The sequence below is a fragment of the Leptonychotes weddellii genome, chromosome 5 (assembly GCF_054177405.1).
Source record: "Leptonychotes weddellii isolate Sample4059 chromosome 5, ASM5417740v2, whole genome shotgun sequence".
NCBI lineage: Eukaryota > Metazoa > Chordata > Mammalia > Carnivora > Phocidae > Leptonychotes > Leptonychotes weddellii.
The window spans coordinates 18075151-18091468 of NC_138373.1; the positions used below are offsets into that span (position 1 = coordinate 18075151).

At 45.9% G+C, this 16318-nt stretch overlaps 1 protein-coding gene across 1 annotated transcript in view; it reads left to right on the plus strand.

Annotated features, from left to right (window-relative positions):
- The window catches only part of ZKSCAN2 (zinc finger with KRAB and SCAN domains 2), a 19582-nt gene extending 5295 nt beyond the window's left edge, over positions 1 to 14287 (plus strand). Inside the window, exons 3-6 of the mRNA XM_081819179.1 lie at positions 229 to 379; positions 3359 to 4045; positions 6687 to 7178; positions 9668 to 14287. Of these exons, the coding sequence (XP_081675305.1) occupies positions 229 to 379; positions 3359 to 4045; positions 6687 to 7178; positions 9668 to 10590 (2253 nt within the window). The 3' untranslated portion in view covers positions 10591 to 14287. The remainder of the gene's footprint in view (positions 1 to 228; positions 380 to 3358; positions 4046 to 6686; positions 7179 to 9667) is intronic.
- The last annotated feature ends 2031 nt before the right edge of the window (positions 14288 to 16318 follow it).

A 16318-nucleotide genomic window follows, 5' to 3' on the forward strand; every position in this document is an offset into this window, starting at 1 on the left:
CTCCAAGAGACTGTTCCCCCCTGACTCCTTTTGCAGGGAAGACTGGACCCAGCCGTCTGACTAATGAGACTCCTTGCTGAATCATCCCTCTTATGATTCTTTATAATATCTTCTTCATTTGGCACATCATACACACTTGGCTCCCTGATTTTAATTCTTCTTTGGGGCCCTTCTGTGTTTTCTCCATGATCATTCATCCTTTGAAGACCCATGTGGTTATCTTGGTAGTCATTGCTGTTAGTGTTGTTACAGGGACCAGTGAAAGATGTCCACATGGCGAGAGGTTTTTCCTACAAAAAGAGCGTACATCAGATTCCCGCTCACAGAGACCTGTACCGGGATATTAGGAAAGAGAGTGTTGGGAACATGGTCTCCCTGGGTAAGGATTCTTTCCCTTTTCACATAAAAGATTTGGGGATTTTTGATATCTTTATTTCTACTGATGATACAATAGTTGTAAGTGTCACCACCTAAAGGACCTCATGGGTTGTCTAGTCGTTTCTGTGGCCAGCTCACCAGACCTAGTAATCACTTGTCCATGCTCTCTTCCTCACTCCTTCCTCTCTTCCAGTTTAAAATATATACGTGTTCTTCTCACTTAGGGATGAAAACATTGGTGAGGTGTTATATACGACTGTTATGTTCATACCACTTAAATATAAGCTTACACATATGTACCTACTAGACTAAAAGCTCCATGAAGTCACAAGGTCTTTGTATGATTTGTTCTTATTTAACTGCAGTAACCCAACACTTTGCACACAGCTGGACCCATGGGTGGGTGGCCAGCAAATAATTGTTGGATGGATGGAAATCCTACAGATGGAAGGAAGAAAGTAATTTCAATACAATAACCTTGGTAGTGTGTTGTGAATGATTTAAATAGCACAGATTCACAGGCACACATAACCACTGATGTATCACTTTACAAGCAAACTTCTGAAAGATTTGTCACCTGCATTAGTAGTGGGCGTAAGTTCGTTCATACGTAAGCTAAAAGTCAAAGACTACTTTTTAATAAAATTACAGGCCTAAAATGTGTACAAACTCACACTAGAGAGGCTGTAAACATGTGGTAGTAGGGTAGCCACTAGACACACAGGGCAATTTAAATTTATACAATTAAATAAAGTTAAAAATTCAGTTCTGGGCGCCTGGGTGGCTCAGTTGTTAAGCGTCTGCCCTCGGCTCAGGTCATGATCCCAGGGTCCTGGGATTGAGCCCCGCATCGGGCTCCCTGCTCAGCGGAGAGCCTGCTTCTCCCTCTCCCACTCCCCCTGCTTGTGTTCCCTCTCTCGCTGGGTCTGTCAAATAAATAAATAAAATCTTAAAAAAAAAAAAAAATTCAGTTCCTCAGTGACTGTAGCCACCATCAGGATATTTGATAGCTGTATTGGACAGCACAGTTATAGAACATTGCTGTCATCCCAGAAAGTTCTGTTGGACAACACTACATATAGATAGTAAAGTATAGAGATGATAAAACGGGCCATGCCAGACTCAGCAAATAAAGATACACCAACGATTATTTATAATTAGAAAGCAATTAAAGCAGCTGAAATCAATGACCAGTGTAGAGTGGCACCGATGACACAGTGGGAGCAAGGCGGTCACCCCAGAGCAGCGGGCATCCCCGCCGTCTGCCTAGGTTTGCACGTGCAGGCCCTTCCTGGTGCGACCTCAGCTCCCACGGCATCTGGACCCAGGAGCGTGCTGCGTGAGAGTCCTGAGTCAGGTGTGCCCCTGGTGGGATGGGATCATCCCTGGAGAATTCAGATTTAGCCCAGCACCTTCACACGTGCAGTCAACCCTTGAACAAGACAGTTTGAACTGCGTAGGTCCACTTCTACATGGATTTTTTTTTCAGTAAATACGTACAGAAATGTGAATATATTTTCTCTTCCTTATGATTTTCTTAATTTTCTTTTCTCTAACTTATTTTATTATGGGCATACAGTATGTGATATATATAACACACGAAATACATGTTAATCGACCATGTTGTTGATAAGGCTTCCGGTCAACAGTAGGCTATTAGTAGTTAAGTTTTGGGGGAGTCAGAAGTTATACACGGATCTTCAGCTGTGCAGGGTTGGTTCCCTTATGCCCTACTTTGTTCAAGGGTCGACTGTGATGACATGTAGAAAGACCCAGGTCCAGAGACACCTGCCCCAGTCCTTTATCATAGGTTGTAAACTGATGGCTTATGGGCTGAATCTAGCCTATACACATATTTTGGCCTTGCACAGCATTTTAATTTACTATTAGTTTGTAAATCTGGATATCCTGTATCTCTTGAAAAATCAAACGTCAGGCACCACGGGCCCACCTCCTCACATAGCAGTGATTGGCCAGAGCTGAACCCAGGAGCTCATGCTGAACTGCTGCGTTTCTCACTCATTTGCACTGCCTGCCTGGTCCTTATAGATATTCGAGCTTTCATTAACCCTACACTTTCCTCGCTCATGTAAAAATAAAGAACAAATCTCCATCCCCAGGGCTCTTTCAGAAAGGATTTGATGTGATGCTCCTTCTCTTGACAATTCTGTGAAGTTTCTGTGTGTGTGTTATCTAGAGAAGAAAACCAAATTTTATTACATACCTGTTGAGCATTGGATACTTTACAGACGATCATTTATTTAATATTCCCGGCATTTCTGTGAATAGAGGCCAGCATTCCTTAGGCAACCAAAGCTCAGAGATTAAGAAACTTCCCCCTGGTCCAAAAGTAAAGCAGGGTTTAGTGGGGTCAGGGTTCATATGTAAGACATGTTGATCTCCACAGCGCTGTGAGGCAACAGACTATCCATGTGCTTCCCTGTCCTTCGTCTCTTTCCTATTAACCTTGCCACATGTATCCCCAAATTCTTGACGTATCTCTCCTAGCCCCAGTGTGCACACGCACATGTGTTGGGGTGGGGGTGGGAGTATGTGGGGAGCAAATACAAGCACACTTGGTTCTATAAGTAACAAATACTGGTTACAGCAGGTGCTGAACCCAATACAATGTTAGACGCTGAGAGGGAATCAAAGGTAATAGAATGTATCTTACCCTTAAAGGTCTTCCCTTAAGAACTAGCCAGAGAAAGAAGTGGTATATACCTGAGAACTAACATGATAACGTAAGTTTAGTAGATGATGGTGCCAAACAAGAGAGGTGTAAGGATAACTGTAATGATACCATAGGTAGTAAGAATGCCTGTGCTGTGCTCTGTCATGGTTGAGGAAGGCTCTAGAAGAGAGAGGTATTGGACAAGACCTTTCAAGGATAGGTGTAAACGAGTGTCCAGGAGGGCAGCAGATGAGGGCACGCAGCTCTGACCTCTGGTTTCGCATGAAATGTGTTTCTCTTCCGTAGGAAGTACCGTGTCTGTGTCTAACAAGATTGCCCGGTTGGAGCAAAGAAAGGAGCCATGGACCTTAGGTCTACACTCTTCTAACAAAAGGAATATTATTCTACGAAGCCACCACGTCAAGGAGAAGCCAGTTCGTGCTGCTCAGATCCCGGTGCGCAGTGTGGGGAGAATGTGGGGTGAGCAGCAGCACTGGGGTTTAGAAGATGAGAAGATAGCAGGCGTGCATTGGAGCTATGAGGAAACGAAGACTTTCCTCGCCATTCTCAAGGAGTCTCGCTTTTATGAGACGCTGCAGGCTTGTCCCCGAAACAGCCAGGTATACGGGGCTGTGGCCGAGTGGCTGCGTGAGTGTGGCTTCCTCCGAACGCCAGAACAGTGTCGGACCAAGTTCAAAAGCCTCCAGAAGAGCTATCGGAAGGTGAGAAATGGCCACGTGCTGGAACCCTGTGCCTTCTTTGAGGACATGGACGCTCTGTTGAACCCTGCAGCCCATGCTTCATCTGCTGATAAGCCAAAGGAGATTCTCTCTCTCCCCAGACTAAAGAGAGTTGATATCAGTGCTAAAGAACAGATCAGTTTGGTGGAGGAGGAAGACGCCGCAGAAGAATCTGATGGTGATGAAATGGGCATTGAATTTATCCGGAAGTCTGAGATTCGTGGTGCCCCTGTCTTGTTTCAGAACCTGAGTGGTAAGAATTGTGCTCTTTGCTTCGGGTATGAAAATGGATGATATGGGCTTGTGGTAAAAGGACTAAGTAGACCAGAGGCCGCCAAACCTGGGGAGTGCTGTCGTGAGCGCCTTGCCACTAACCACTGAACATACTCTCGGGTGTTTGCTGCTGCCCTGGTGCAGTCTGAGTAATGGCCGTGAAGGTTCTTTCTCAGGCTAGAGTACAGCATGGATTTGAATATTTGCAGCCTGTGGAAGGAAGGTAAATAGAGTCAAAGGACTCTGGAGAGCCCACATCTGAGGATTGGTATAAAGCAGCCCGTTGTGTCGGATTGTAATAAGGCAAAGATACATTGTTATACTGTCTAGGATAACCAGTAAAAGAACATATAACGAAAGTAAAAAATTGTAGGGGCACCTGGGTGGCTCAGATGGTGGCTCAGATGGTTAAGCGTCCGCCTTTGGCTCAGGTCACGATCTCCAGGTCCTGGGATGGTGTCCCACATTGGACTCCCAGCTCAGTGGGGAGCCTGCTTCTCCCTCTGTCTCTCCCCCTGCTTGTACTCTCTCTCTCTTTCTCTCTTAAATAAATCTTTAAAAAAAAAATTGTAGAAGACAAGAAAGGAGAGAAAAAGGAACACAAAGTAGATGAGTCCAATGGAAAAAAAAAGTAAGATGGTAGACATACATCCAAATATGTCATTAGTTACAAACTTAAAAGACTATCAGTCATTTAAAAAAACAATGAAATATTGCTTACAAGAGATGCATATTTAAGTATATGACACAGAGACTTTGAAATTAAAAGACAGAAAAAGATACACTGCATACGATATAAACGAAAGCTTGTGTTGAAATTAGGGATGCGCAGAACTAACCTGGCAGTTAACAACTGGGTGACAGTAGACCCATCCCTTAAATACTTTGAGCTTCAGTTTTTTCTTTTTTTTTTTTTTAAAGATTTTATTTATTTATTTGACAGAGAGAGACACAGCGAGAGAGGGAACACAAGCAGGGGGAGCGGGAGAGGGAGAAGCAGGCTCCCCGCAGAGCAGGGAGCCCGATGCGGGACTCGATCCCAGGATCCTGGGATCATGACCTGAGCTGAAGGCAGTCGCTTAACCAACTGAGCCACCCAGGCGCCCGAGCTTCAGTTTTTTCATCAGTAAAACGTGACTGAGGATTCCAGGATTGTTAGTGTTAAATGAGGTAATAGATAAAAATTGGGGAAGGCATTCTGCAGATGTTAAACACAAACATCTCAGTTCTTCATAATATGCATGAAAAAAAGGATAGGCAAGGCAAAATGAGAGACTTTATTCTGGTGAAATGCAGTGAGACATTGCCAGGTATTATTATTTTTAGGAAAGTTTCTCCACCTTATGAAAAGATGGCAAGTTTTAGGGGTGCCTGGGTGGCTCCATCAGTTAGTGTCTGCCTTTGGCTCAGATCATGATCTCAGGGTCCTGGGATTGATCTCCACATTGGGCTCCTTGCTCAGTGGGGAGCCTGCTTCTCCCTCTACCTCTGCCCCCGACTTGTGCTTCCTCCCTCTCTCTCTCTCAAGCAAATAAATAAAATCTTTTTTAAAAAAGATGGTAAGTTCTTAGAGTGGAAAAATAAATCAGGCTAGGAGAGCTGGGGTGCACTCATGACTGCATCTATTCAAAAGAGACAGCTCAGGAAAACACGGGGAAGATGCATCGTGCATGTACAGGTGTTCCCCAGTCTGGAAATCCGTAGACAGGAGGGCAGTCCCAAGTGCGGGAATGCAGGGCTAACCGTGGAGGAGAGGTGGGGTAAGACCGAGCATAGAAGTGACTTCTTCCTACTTACAAAACACACAAAAAACATAGTTTAACAAACTGTATGCAGACATGTCCTGAAAAGTTTGATTCTGCCATAGAAGCAGAACATCTGTTCATCTTGCAAGTCATTTCATCTTTCACAGTAGAGGACTCAGTGACCTCAAAAATGACTCTGGATGTAGTTCTGCTCTTTAAGGAAGACTGGTTAAAAGAGTGTCCTAGTCTGTTAGTTTTAACCATTTGGGGTTTTTTGGTTTTTTTTGTTTTTTTAAAGATTTTATTAATTTATTTGACAGAGAGAGAGCACAAGTAGGCAGAGCAGCAGGGAGAGGGAGAAGCAGGCTCTCCACTGAGCAGGCAGCCCGACGCGGGGCTCAATCCCAGGACCTGAGCCGAAGGCAGATACTTTAACCGACTGAGGCACCCAGGTGTCCCTAGTTTTAACCATTTTAAAAAGACCGCTGAATCCTTGGTTAATCGCCATAACAATGGCAGATCTGAGGGACTACGTTCTTACTCTACCAAATAAACTTTGAGATCAGTTTAACAATTTGAGTTTAAAAATCCTATCAGGATGTTAACTTTATAGATTCATTTGAGAGTTGATATCTGTACAACTTGAGTCTTTCTATCCAGAAACATAGTGTCTCTCCATCTTTTCTAGTTCATTTATGTTTTTCAGTAAATTATAGATTTTTTTATATAGACCCTCTCATTTTTTGCACATCTTCTCCCCCGGCGTGCCATAGTTCCTGTTGCCACCATGAAGGGGATCTGTTTTCTTTTACCCCTCATGTTTCGAGGCTGCAGACGTTTTTTCTTATGTCTTTGTATTTTTTCCTTCCATGGCAGGTGTGCACTGGGGGTACGAGGAAACCAAGACTTTTCTTGATATCCTCCGTGAGACTCGGTTTTACGAAGCTCTCCAAGCCTGTCATCGGAAGAGCAAGCTGTATGGGGCCGTGGCGGAACAGCTTCGGGAGTGTGGCTTCCTCCGGACACCAGAACAGTGCCGGACCAAGTTCAAAAGCCTCCAGAAGAGCTACCGCAAAGTGAAAAATGGTCACGTGCTGGAGTCCTGCGCATTCTACAAGGAGATGGATGCCCTGATAAACGCTCGGGCCTCCGCTCCTTCCACCACCACTCCAGAAGAAGTCCCATCACCCTCAGGGCAAGAAGGAGAGGATGTTGAGATTGAACCCCAGGAACCGACAGGCTGGGAACCTGAGGAGGCCTCGCAAGAGGCGATAATAGAAGATTCCGGCAGCGAGAGAATGAGTGAGGAGGAAATTGTGCAAGAGTCAGAATTCCAGGGGCCTCTGGGTCTACTGCAAAGCCCAAGTGGTAAGGACCATCAAGGGGGAAGTGTGATTTACTCAAGAATCAGTAACTCTGGGCATATTGCTCATGAGTCTGTTCATTAAACAGGCATTTGAGGGGCCCTGTGCTGTGTGAGGAACAGGGGATCTAGCAATGAGTAAATCAAAGCCTCTTTCTCATGGCGCTTCATTCAAGGAGGGACCTGGCATTCTAGTGATGCAGTCTTTGAGACCTCAGCCTCGGATCTTGTCTGTATGGGTCAGTGTTTCATAGCGCCTGCAAATTCCGTGAGGAAGAAGAACTTGCAATTATACATGAGAAAAAAGTCAGAGGAAGGAGGTGTGTCCATAGGCTCAAGACACAAACGTCTCAGTCCTTCGTGACATGCATGAGGAAAAGGACAGGCAGGGGCAAAATGAGAGAGAGACTTGACTCTGGTTCTCCGCCCTACCTGCTCGTTTTCCACGGACTGCCGGCGCCCTGTGGGCATCTGTTCCCACGGCAGCCCAGACTTAAAATTGTTAAAACTAAAATCACTGTCTTCTTTCCCATACCTTGGCTCTTCCCTGTGTCCTCCCACATCCAGACTTAAAACTTCAGAGGCACTTTTGATGCTTTCTCTCTCATTATTTACATCCAAGCAGAGAATGCTTTTTTCCCAACTGTGGTAGAACTTCCATCTGTCCCCTCTTTAGTTACCACAGCTGCTACCTGTGGTGAGAAAGGTTCAGCCTTTCTCTGTCTCTTGCCTAGACTTTTGTAAAAGTCTCCAGACCAGGGCGCCTGGGTGGCTCAGTTGGTTAAGCGACTGCCTTCGGCTCCGGTCATGATCCTGGAGTCCCAGGATCGAGTCCCGCATCGGGCTCCCTGCTCGGCGGGGAGTCTGCTTCTCCCTCTGACCCTCCTCCCTCTCATGCTCTCTGTCTCTCATTCTCTCTCTCTCAAATAAATAAATAAAATCTTTAAAAAAAAAAAAAAAAGTCTCCAGACCAGGTTTCCCCATCAGTCTTGTATTAAGGTTCCACAGCCATCCTCAGTCTGAGCTCATCTTATCTTTCTGTCCTTACCTCTTACTGTTTTCCTTCCAGCACTGTGCTCACTCAAAACAAACGCTAGAGAAGGGGCATACATATGCTTCCTGCTAGTGTTTATATGGGAAATTAGTTTGAAGGCTGAAATCATTAAGTTCTCTATAACCCACGTTTTGATTCCAGGAAACAAAATCTTTTGGTACCATCCCTTGTGAATCTCATTTTTTAAGTTGAGCTGCAGACCTGACACTAAATTGTCAGACTCTATCTGAGCCAACCACGAGGCTGTGATTTCCTCCAAATCCCAGGACGATGTTGGACCCAATGAGAACACTTCAGAAGAACTGCTAAATGAAAGATGGCATTATTGGGGCTTTCACGTAACTTAATGGACTGATTGACGGCTGCTCTCCTCTCCCAACCCACGCCACAGCCACCCCACTTGGGATTGGAGGGCAGAGGGATATCAGCAATTTCAGCTCAGTGTATGCAAGGACAGGGATGTGGAAACTGGCAAGTAGAAACAAGGCAGCGTAGCAAAATGCTTAAGAACAAGGGTTTGGGGACCAAACAAACCTGGATGAAATAATACAATGTCGAGAATTGGATTCAAAATAATCTGGGTAGAGGGAGCAGAAAGTGGGTGGGAATAGAGGTGAAACTAGATTGGCCATGAGATCATCGCTAATGCGGGCTGAGTGGTTCGTGGAAATTCATTTTACATACTGTTGTAGCCTCTGCTTTTCTGTATGTTTGAATTTTCCATAATAAAAAGTTCACATAAAACCACACAGTTAGTAAGTGACCAGGATGGAATCAGAATCAGAGCTCTGTGATTCCAAAGCCTGTCGGTCCAAAAGACCTCCTGGAAAAGCTGGTATCCAGGATGCCCCTTGCGGTGGGCATGGGACATAGATGAGAGAGTGAGGGAAAGGTAATTCCAGTGTGGGGAGTGGTGAGAGTTAAGTTGAATCCAGGTATGTGTGTGAGACAGCTGGAAAAAACAGGGCCAAGGAAATTTGAGGAGAAGAAAGAAATAGCCTTGGGTAGGATATGATCAGATATTGATGAACGTGGAAGTCCATTGAGGAATCGGAACGTGATCACTAGAATCTGCTCAACATCGGTACGGTGTGTTTTAGCGCAGATGTGAAATTTTGAAAGCAGGGTGAGTAGGAGTAGAACTTCAGGGAGAAAGCTAAGTTCGTCCCCCATTACTCAGGATCTGGATGGGGAATAACGGCTTGGATTTCAGTGCCATTCAGAAAACATTTCTAAAGGCCTACTTTGTACTAGGTATTACTGGCTATTCGTGGAGCTGAATGAAAATAAGGCATAATGAATCAGAGAAGGGTAACAGGACCCGAGAGGTCAGAGAAGTACGCAGGCATCCTAACGCAGACGAGTCGGCTGGGTTGTTTATGTTAATACATAATACAGGACTGGTCTGGAATTTTTATCGTCTTTTTTTTTTCCTTTCAGATTTTGAAATTGGAGGTAGTATCAAGGAGGATACAACACAGGTAATATATAAGGACTTGGAGCAGCATAGGGCATTAATAGAAAAGTCTAAAAGGGTCATTTCCCAGAACGCTGATCCAGGTAAATACCGTAAAAGGGAATGCATCTCAGGAAGACAATGGGAAACCCTTCAAGGCTTCAGACAGGGAAAGCTGACGTCTCAGCCGAGAGATATAGGGAAAGCTGTAGTGCATCCGAGGCCTTTCATGGGGAAGAGACCCTATCGACTGCTCAAATACGGAGAAAGCTTTGGAAGGAATGCTCGTCTTATGTGCCGGATGACCCACCAGAAGGAAAATCCTTATAAATGCAGTGTCTGTGGGAAGTGCTTTGGTAGAAGCAGGAGCCTAATCAGACATCAAAGAATCCACACCGGAGAAAAACCTTTTAAATGTCTTGACTGTGGGAAAAGCTTTAATGACTCCTCCAACTTTGGTGCCCACCAGAGAATCCACACTGGGGAGAAACCCTACAGGTGTGGGGAATGTGGAAAATGCTTTAGTCAGAGCTCAAGTCTTATCATACATCAAAGAACCCACACTGGAGAGAAGCCCTATCAGTGTGGAGAGTGCGGGAAGAGCTTTACCAACAGCTCCCATTTCAGCGCCCACCGCAGGGTGCACACTGGCGAGAACCCCTACAAATGTGTGGACTGTGAAAAGAGTTTCAATAACTGTACAAGATTTCGAGAGCATCGGAGGATACATACTGGAGAGAAGCCCTACGGCTGTGCCCAATGTGGCAAACGTTTCAGTAAGAGTTCTGTCCTCACCAAACATCGGGAAGTTCATTCAAGAGAAAAGCTTCTGCCACACCCACCATCCACGTATTCCCCGGAGAACCCGCCTAAGGGAAAGACTGACGAATTCAGGAAAACTTTTTGACGTTGACCTCTTCTCCTCCTACGTGCCCTGTTAGCCATTTTTCCCCACCCTCACCCTTGGAAGCGGTCTTTTCTTAGCTATGAAGTGTAATTCCCAAGACAAACTTGAGAATATAAATCAACTAAGAGTCCGCCTCGTGTTCTCACCTCCGCCTCTAACTTTACCAGTCTGTTCCTCTCAACTTCTCCCTTAGCAAAGTGGAGAAGACTGTCCTGTCTGGGTTCCTTCGGTATGTCGAGGCCTCTGCCGTGGGACTGCCAAGTCCAGCAACGTTCAAGGTCCCTCCATGTAGCTGAGAGTTGTTTTCAAGCAGACCCAACATGCTGGAAGTTTCCTGTTTTCCACCACGTGGGAGCCCGGATGCAACTTGATCCCAGATTTCTTGTTGGAGTAGAACTTTCAGGAGTCTGGTCAGGATGACACCACATGCATCTTGGTTTTGAAGATAAAAGGGAGATTGAGATTTTACAGCTTCCTTGAGAAGTCTGTTGCACTATACGCTTTTGTGTCACGTCGATCCCCACAGCTAGGGTGAGTCCCCGTATTGTCCCTGAAGCCACGTTACTAACGCCTCGCCCTCCATAGAGATGAGAAGCAACTGATCACCCACCATGCCGACCTTTTCTGGACCTGAAGACCGAAACCCCCTTGTCTGCTGCTTCTCCAGCCCCTGAGTAATCCAGTTCCTCTTACCATTTCTCGAAAGTCCTACACTTACCTCTTAGGTGTTCTGGGTGCTCTCGTCTGACTCTCCTGAACTACCAGGCCCTCCCCAGATTAAATAGGATGCATGCCCGTGGTGTGTCTCATTAAAAGAAAGTAGAATCTTAGACACTTTCTACCCTACCACTGCTCTGGTTCTTACCTAGAACATGACTGGCATGTTGGCATATTTTATGCCTCCCAACCCCACACTTCAGTATAATGTTATATAATAATAGTTTTCTCAAACTTTAAGGGGGTAGGGAAGAAATGTGGTAGAAACCGGAAACCTTCACTATTTCTAAGACCAGTCGGACTCCTTAGGCCTGCTCTAGATCAGATAGCTGCTCATTCAGACCACCACCTCCAGGGCTGTTTGTTAAATACAATCAGCCTTTTCTGAGGCTTCTAGTACCTGTTGATAGGATCACCCACCTAACTGTAGAGCCCAGAGTAATTTATATAACTCTATAGCTTACTGAGTGAAAGTGGAAAGATTTACAGAAACTTCCAATCTAGAACACTATTGTCGTTTTCCTCATTTACCTATTTGTCCGAAAAACCTCTTTGATAATCCCCTAGGACTAACCCAACAGGTATTGAAGGGAGAGTAAAAATGGGGAGGGGAAAGGCAGGGAGGTAGTTAATTCATTTCTGGAAGTTACAGATGAAACCACAGAACCTGGTCTTCCAAGGCTGGTTGCTCCAGGATGAGACCAGTGACATTTATGCCCTTACTACGTAGGTAACCGGGGGCGGCTTTGCTTTGGGGAGGGGAAGTCCCAAGTTCGGTGGAAGGACAGCCAGAGTCAGGGCTGTGTGGAGATTCTTTTGATCTGATCTCTCCTCTCCTTTGTCAGATGTTCTTGTATTTGAAGACATCTGGAGATATTTTTCCTTTGAGGATGTTTGAATCTTTCGAAGCCGGTTCAGCAGAGTTCCAAGGAGGGCAGGCAGTGTAGAAAGAAATCCAATTCACAGTGCCAGAATAGGGTGTGGCCTGCTGGAAGGCAGGTGACTCAGGTACACATTGATATATGTTTCCAATTTACATTCGTTGGAGATGTTACGACTGTTCCCACCTCTGTAGGTTGATTTCCTACATGTGCTCTGAATCACAGGCTTCTAATGGTTAAGTGCAGTGTCATGTCGTCAGTGTGCCTAGCACAGTGAGATGCGTGCGGCGCCCGTGGGCATGTCCTTGTATTGTGTCGATGTTCTGGAATTCCAGCCCTAGAGAAGATGCCCATGAATAGAAATCACCACTTAGTAAGACGTACACAGGATGGATAATTATATGGAAGCATGATTCAGGAAAGTAGATGATTTATTCCTAAGTATGTATTAAGTACTGTTCCGTGTAAGGCCGTGCTCCAGGCACTGAGGGCGGGCGAACACAGAGAGACGCGGTGGCCCGGCTCGGGGAGCTGGCAGCGAGACAGAGGAGGTACTGCAGCAAAGGTAATTAATGCCCATTCCCTTTGCGTCACTTGCAAAAGGTCAGTGACTCCACCGTGAGAAAATCACGTTCTTCTGAATTGCCTCAAACTGTGTACCTCTGCCTCTCCGACGTCCCCAGCGGCAGGAAAGGTGCAGGACCCATTCCATCTCGGGTGGAACAGACCGAGTCTGTGTGAGTTTCATTCCTCTGGGGCCGCACAAAGGTGGAGCCCGGGTTCCTCTGCCTGCGTTCCTAGTGGTAAACGGGCTGTCTGGATGTGGGCTAAGTTGCCTTCACGAACTCTGTCTCTGTGCTGAAGAAGTAGAAGGTCCTGCCCACCATCTTAGACCAAGACAACTTGCATCTTGTCTTTTCTCAACTGGAGCATGAAAGTCAGAATGAATAATGTGTCTTTTATATCACATAGCATTGCCTTTATGAAGATCCGTAGGAAAAGGTTTTTCTCTGGGTCTCGGTACCAGGGAAAGCTCTGATCCTAAACAGGAAAAAAAAAAAAAAAAAGGATTACAAACACTGTGATTTTTATAACTTACTGCTTTTCTGTCTTTGTTCTGGCTGCTGGAAAGCTCAACAAAACATACCAGGCCACCTCAACCAACTACCTAAAACCTCTATGTGTTTAATCCTATCTGATTTCTTTGAAATTTACCCCAAATCCTATTTTTTAAAAGCAGTATGAACAACTGGACATTTTATTCTCTGACATCTTACCCAGGGCACTTTGGAAACTGGCTTGTATTCCCTGCCTACACTTGCTTTGTTACCCCCACAAATACCTCCAGTTCGTACCAGTGATTTTATTACACATACAACCTGATGTGTTCATAAATCGTCTTTAAAGAAGGAAACTTCACACATTCGCTTAAACCGCTCAGGGCGGCCTGCCCTGGGGGCGCGAGCATTAGACCAGAAGCCAAAAGGAACACATTTCAATCTTGCCGCTATCACTTACTGAGCGTTGTTTGACAAACCTCAGCCTCTCTGGGCTGGTGTTCCTTATCGGGAGAGACGTTGAACTTGATTGCCGAGAACGCTCTGGCTCTAATGTTTAGTGAGACTGCAGGGCGCGGAGTAGATGAGGAAGAGGATGCATGTATATGCATCTATAATGCATATAAGACCAGGTAGCTAGCCTGGCCTGCCCCGGCAGGTGGCATCCAGGCCACACTGAACCCACTTCACACTTTAGGAAGAGGGAGGCCGTGAGCAGCCCGGGAGCTCGCGCAGTGATGAGAAAAGACACGTGTTCACCAGCAGGCAGCCCCTGGGGCTCCTTGGTAGCCGACAGCAGGTAGCTGCAGTGAAGAAAGCCCTGATGTGAGGTCTGGTGCCCAGTGACGAACGGGACTCCGCTAGGAAGGAGCCGGGGAAGCCCCAGACGCAAGGCATGTGTGAGCAGCTTGTGTGGCCCTTAGGTTTGGCCTCTGAGTGCATTCCAGGTATAAATGTATGTCTGTTCATTGTTTTGTACTCACGTTCACTTAGATGTCTTCTTGAAAACTTGTCTGTGAAATAAATGTCGAAAATAAATGACTCCCGTGGTTTTTGCCATAATTTGAAGGAGGTGTTCCATTAAAGGAAAAGAGAACTTATCCAAGAGGTCATAAAAGCAGATCCCAGTGGCTCTGTAAAGAGAGTCTCAGTATGATCCCAGCTCCCTGCTCTCCCCACACCTCCCAGGACCCTTCGTGCATCCCCAGCTGTCTGCCTGTAGCCCTTGGAGAGCTGTCTCTGCCACCGGGCCCAGCAACGGCTCTGACTCTAGCGTGGAGTTCACCCTGGATGCACGGAGCTTGTGTGTTCTGGGTGAGGCCCCTACCCATAGCCTTTCCTGGTGGTTTGAACCAGTCTCGACAATGTCCCCAAAGAGACAGTGTGGCTTTGGATTTACTGTTTCAGTTCAGAGTCCCAGTGGCTTCCATTTCGCCCTTGTTCCCCTAACAGTGTCAACTCCACGGGTCAGAGAGTCAAGTGGAGGCTTGGCCACTCGGCAAGGATGTATTTCCAGCTAAACTGGCAGGTGCCGTAGGAAGACCCAGCGGATGGGTTCAGAGAGCCATTCACCTGAAGGTGGGGGAGACTGCGCGTCTCTCTCACCCGGGCTTTACAGGCCTCCGCTCTGCGCAGCTGGCCACAGCGGTACCCAGCATCCTCAAGAATTACAACTGCCCAGAGTCCATGTCGAAGAGGCGCCGGAAATGTTCCAGGTTTTCTGTGAGTTTTAAATGGCCACAGCCTTGGGGGAAGAAGTGCGGCATTCTCTCAGCATTGTCCCAGATTACCTGGCCTCCATTCCCTCACCGACATTTCGGACTGTGAACTGACTCACATCTGGGAATTGGATGAGAGACTTTAAACCTCTAAGGGAAAAACAAATGTTTAAGGGCTACAAATTTTCAATTCCTATAAGCCAGTTGCATCGATTAGACTTTAAGGGAGGAGAAAGAATGTTTTCATGTTTAAGAACTAAAAGGAATGCAGCTGGGGGACGAGAAACATCATTTCTTGGATCCTCCATCTGTCCTCTGAAAGAAGAGTCAAAGTGCCTGTCTGTATTACTTTCCTGGGGCTGCTGTACAAATTACCCCAAACTGGGTGACTTAACAGAAATTTATTCCCCCCCAGTTCTGAAATCAGGGCGTCAGCAAGACCATGCTCCCTCCAAGGCTGTAGGGGAAAACCTTCCTAGCTCCTAGCTCTTGGGGACTCCTGGTCCTGGCATGTGGCTCCGTGACTCCAGTCCGCCCCATCCTTCTCCGCAGGCCTTCTTTTCTGCGTCTCTTTGTCCTTCTCTGTTCCTTCTAAGGACTCCCATTGGATTTCGGGCCTGCCCTAACCCAGCGTGATCTCATCTTGATTGCTCCTTACCTTAATTACATTGCCAAGACCTTATTTCCACATATAGTCACATTCTGAGGTTCCGGGTGGACATGGATGTGGGAGGACACTATTCAACCCACTGTGCTGCTTTAGAGGGTCGTGGGGAATAAACGAGATAATGCATATAAAGCAGTCTGCATAGTGCCAAGCACATAACAAATAATCCGCGTTAGCTGTACACGTGTGTGTGGGTGCACGCATGTATATGTATGTGTGTATACACGTGCATATGAGTGCATACATGCGTGTATATGTGTGTGCATGCATGTATGTATATATAACTATTTTGTTATTTACTAGATTTACCAAAACCTTATTTCATTACTTACTTAGCCAAATGAAACAGTAACCTTTAACACTTTCCACTCTTTGTAAATGTTCTAATTTGCTGCTTTCTGGGTTTTTTTTTCATATTTCCTCCCTTTGTATTTTTCTTCTTTTTTTTTTTAGGTTTATTATGGTTATTATTATTTATTTCCTTTCCTCCAAAAGTTGCTCCAGCTGTTTGGGCATGTAGCATGTCTGCTTTCTCACCAGGCAGCCTTGAAACATACTGGTGATTTTCTCTAGTGAGCATTTTCCTCTTTAAGCAAGGATTGAAAAATCCTTCCTTATTTGTGATATTTGTATCTTGCATCCAAAGACCACTGTCTCTCCAGACCCATGTTATGCCACATTATCAAT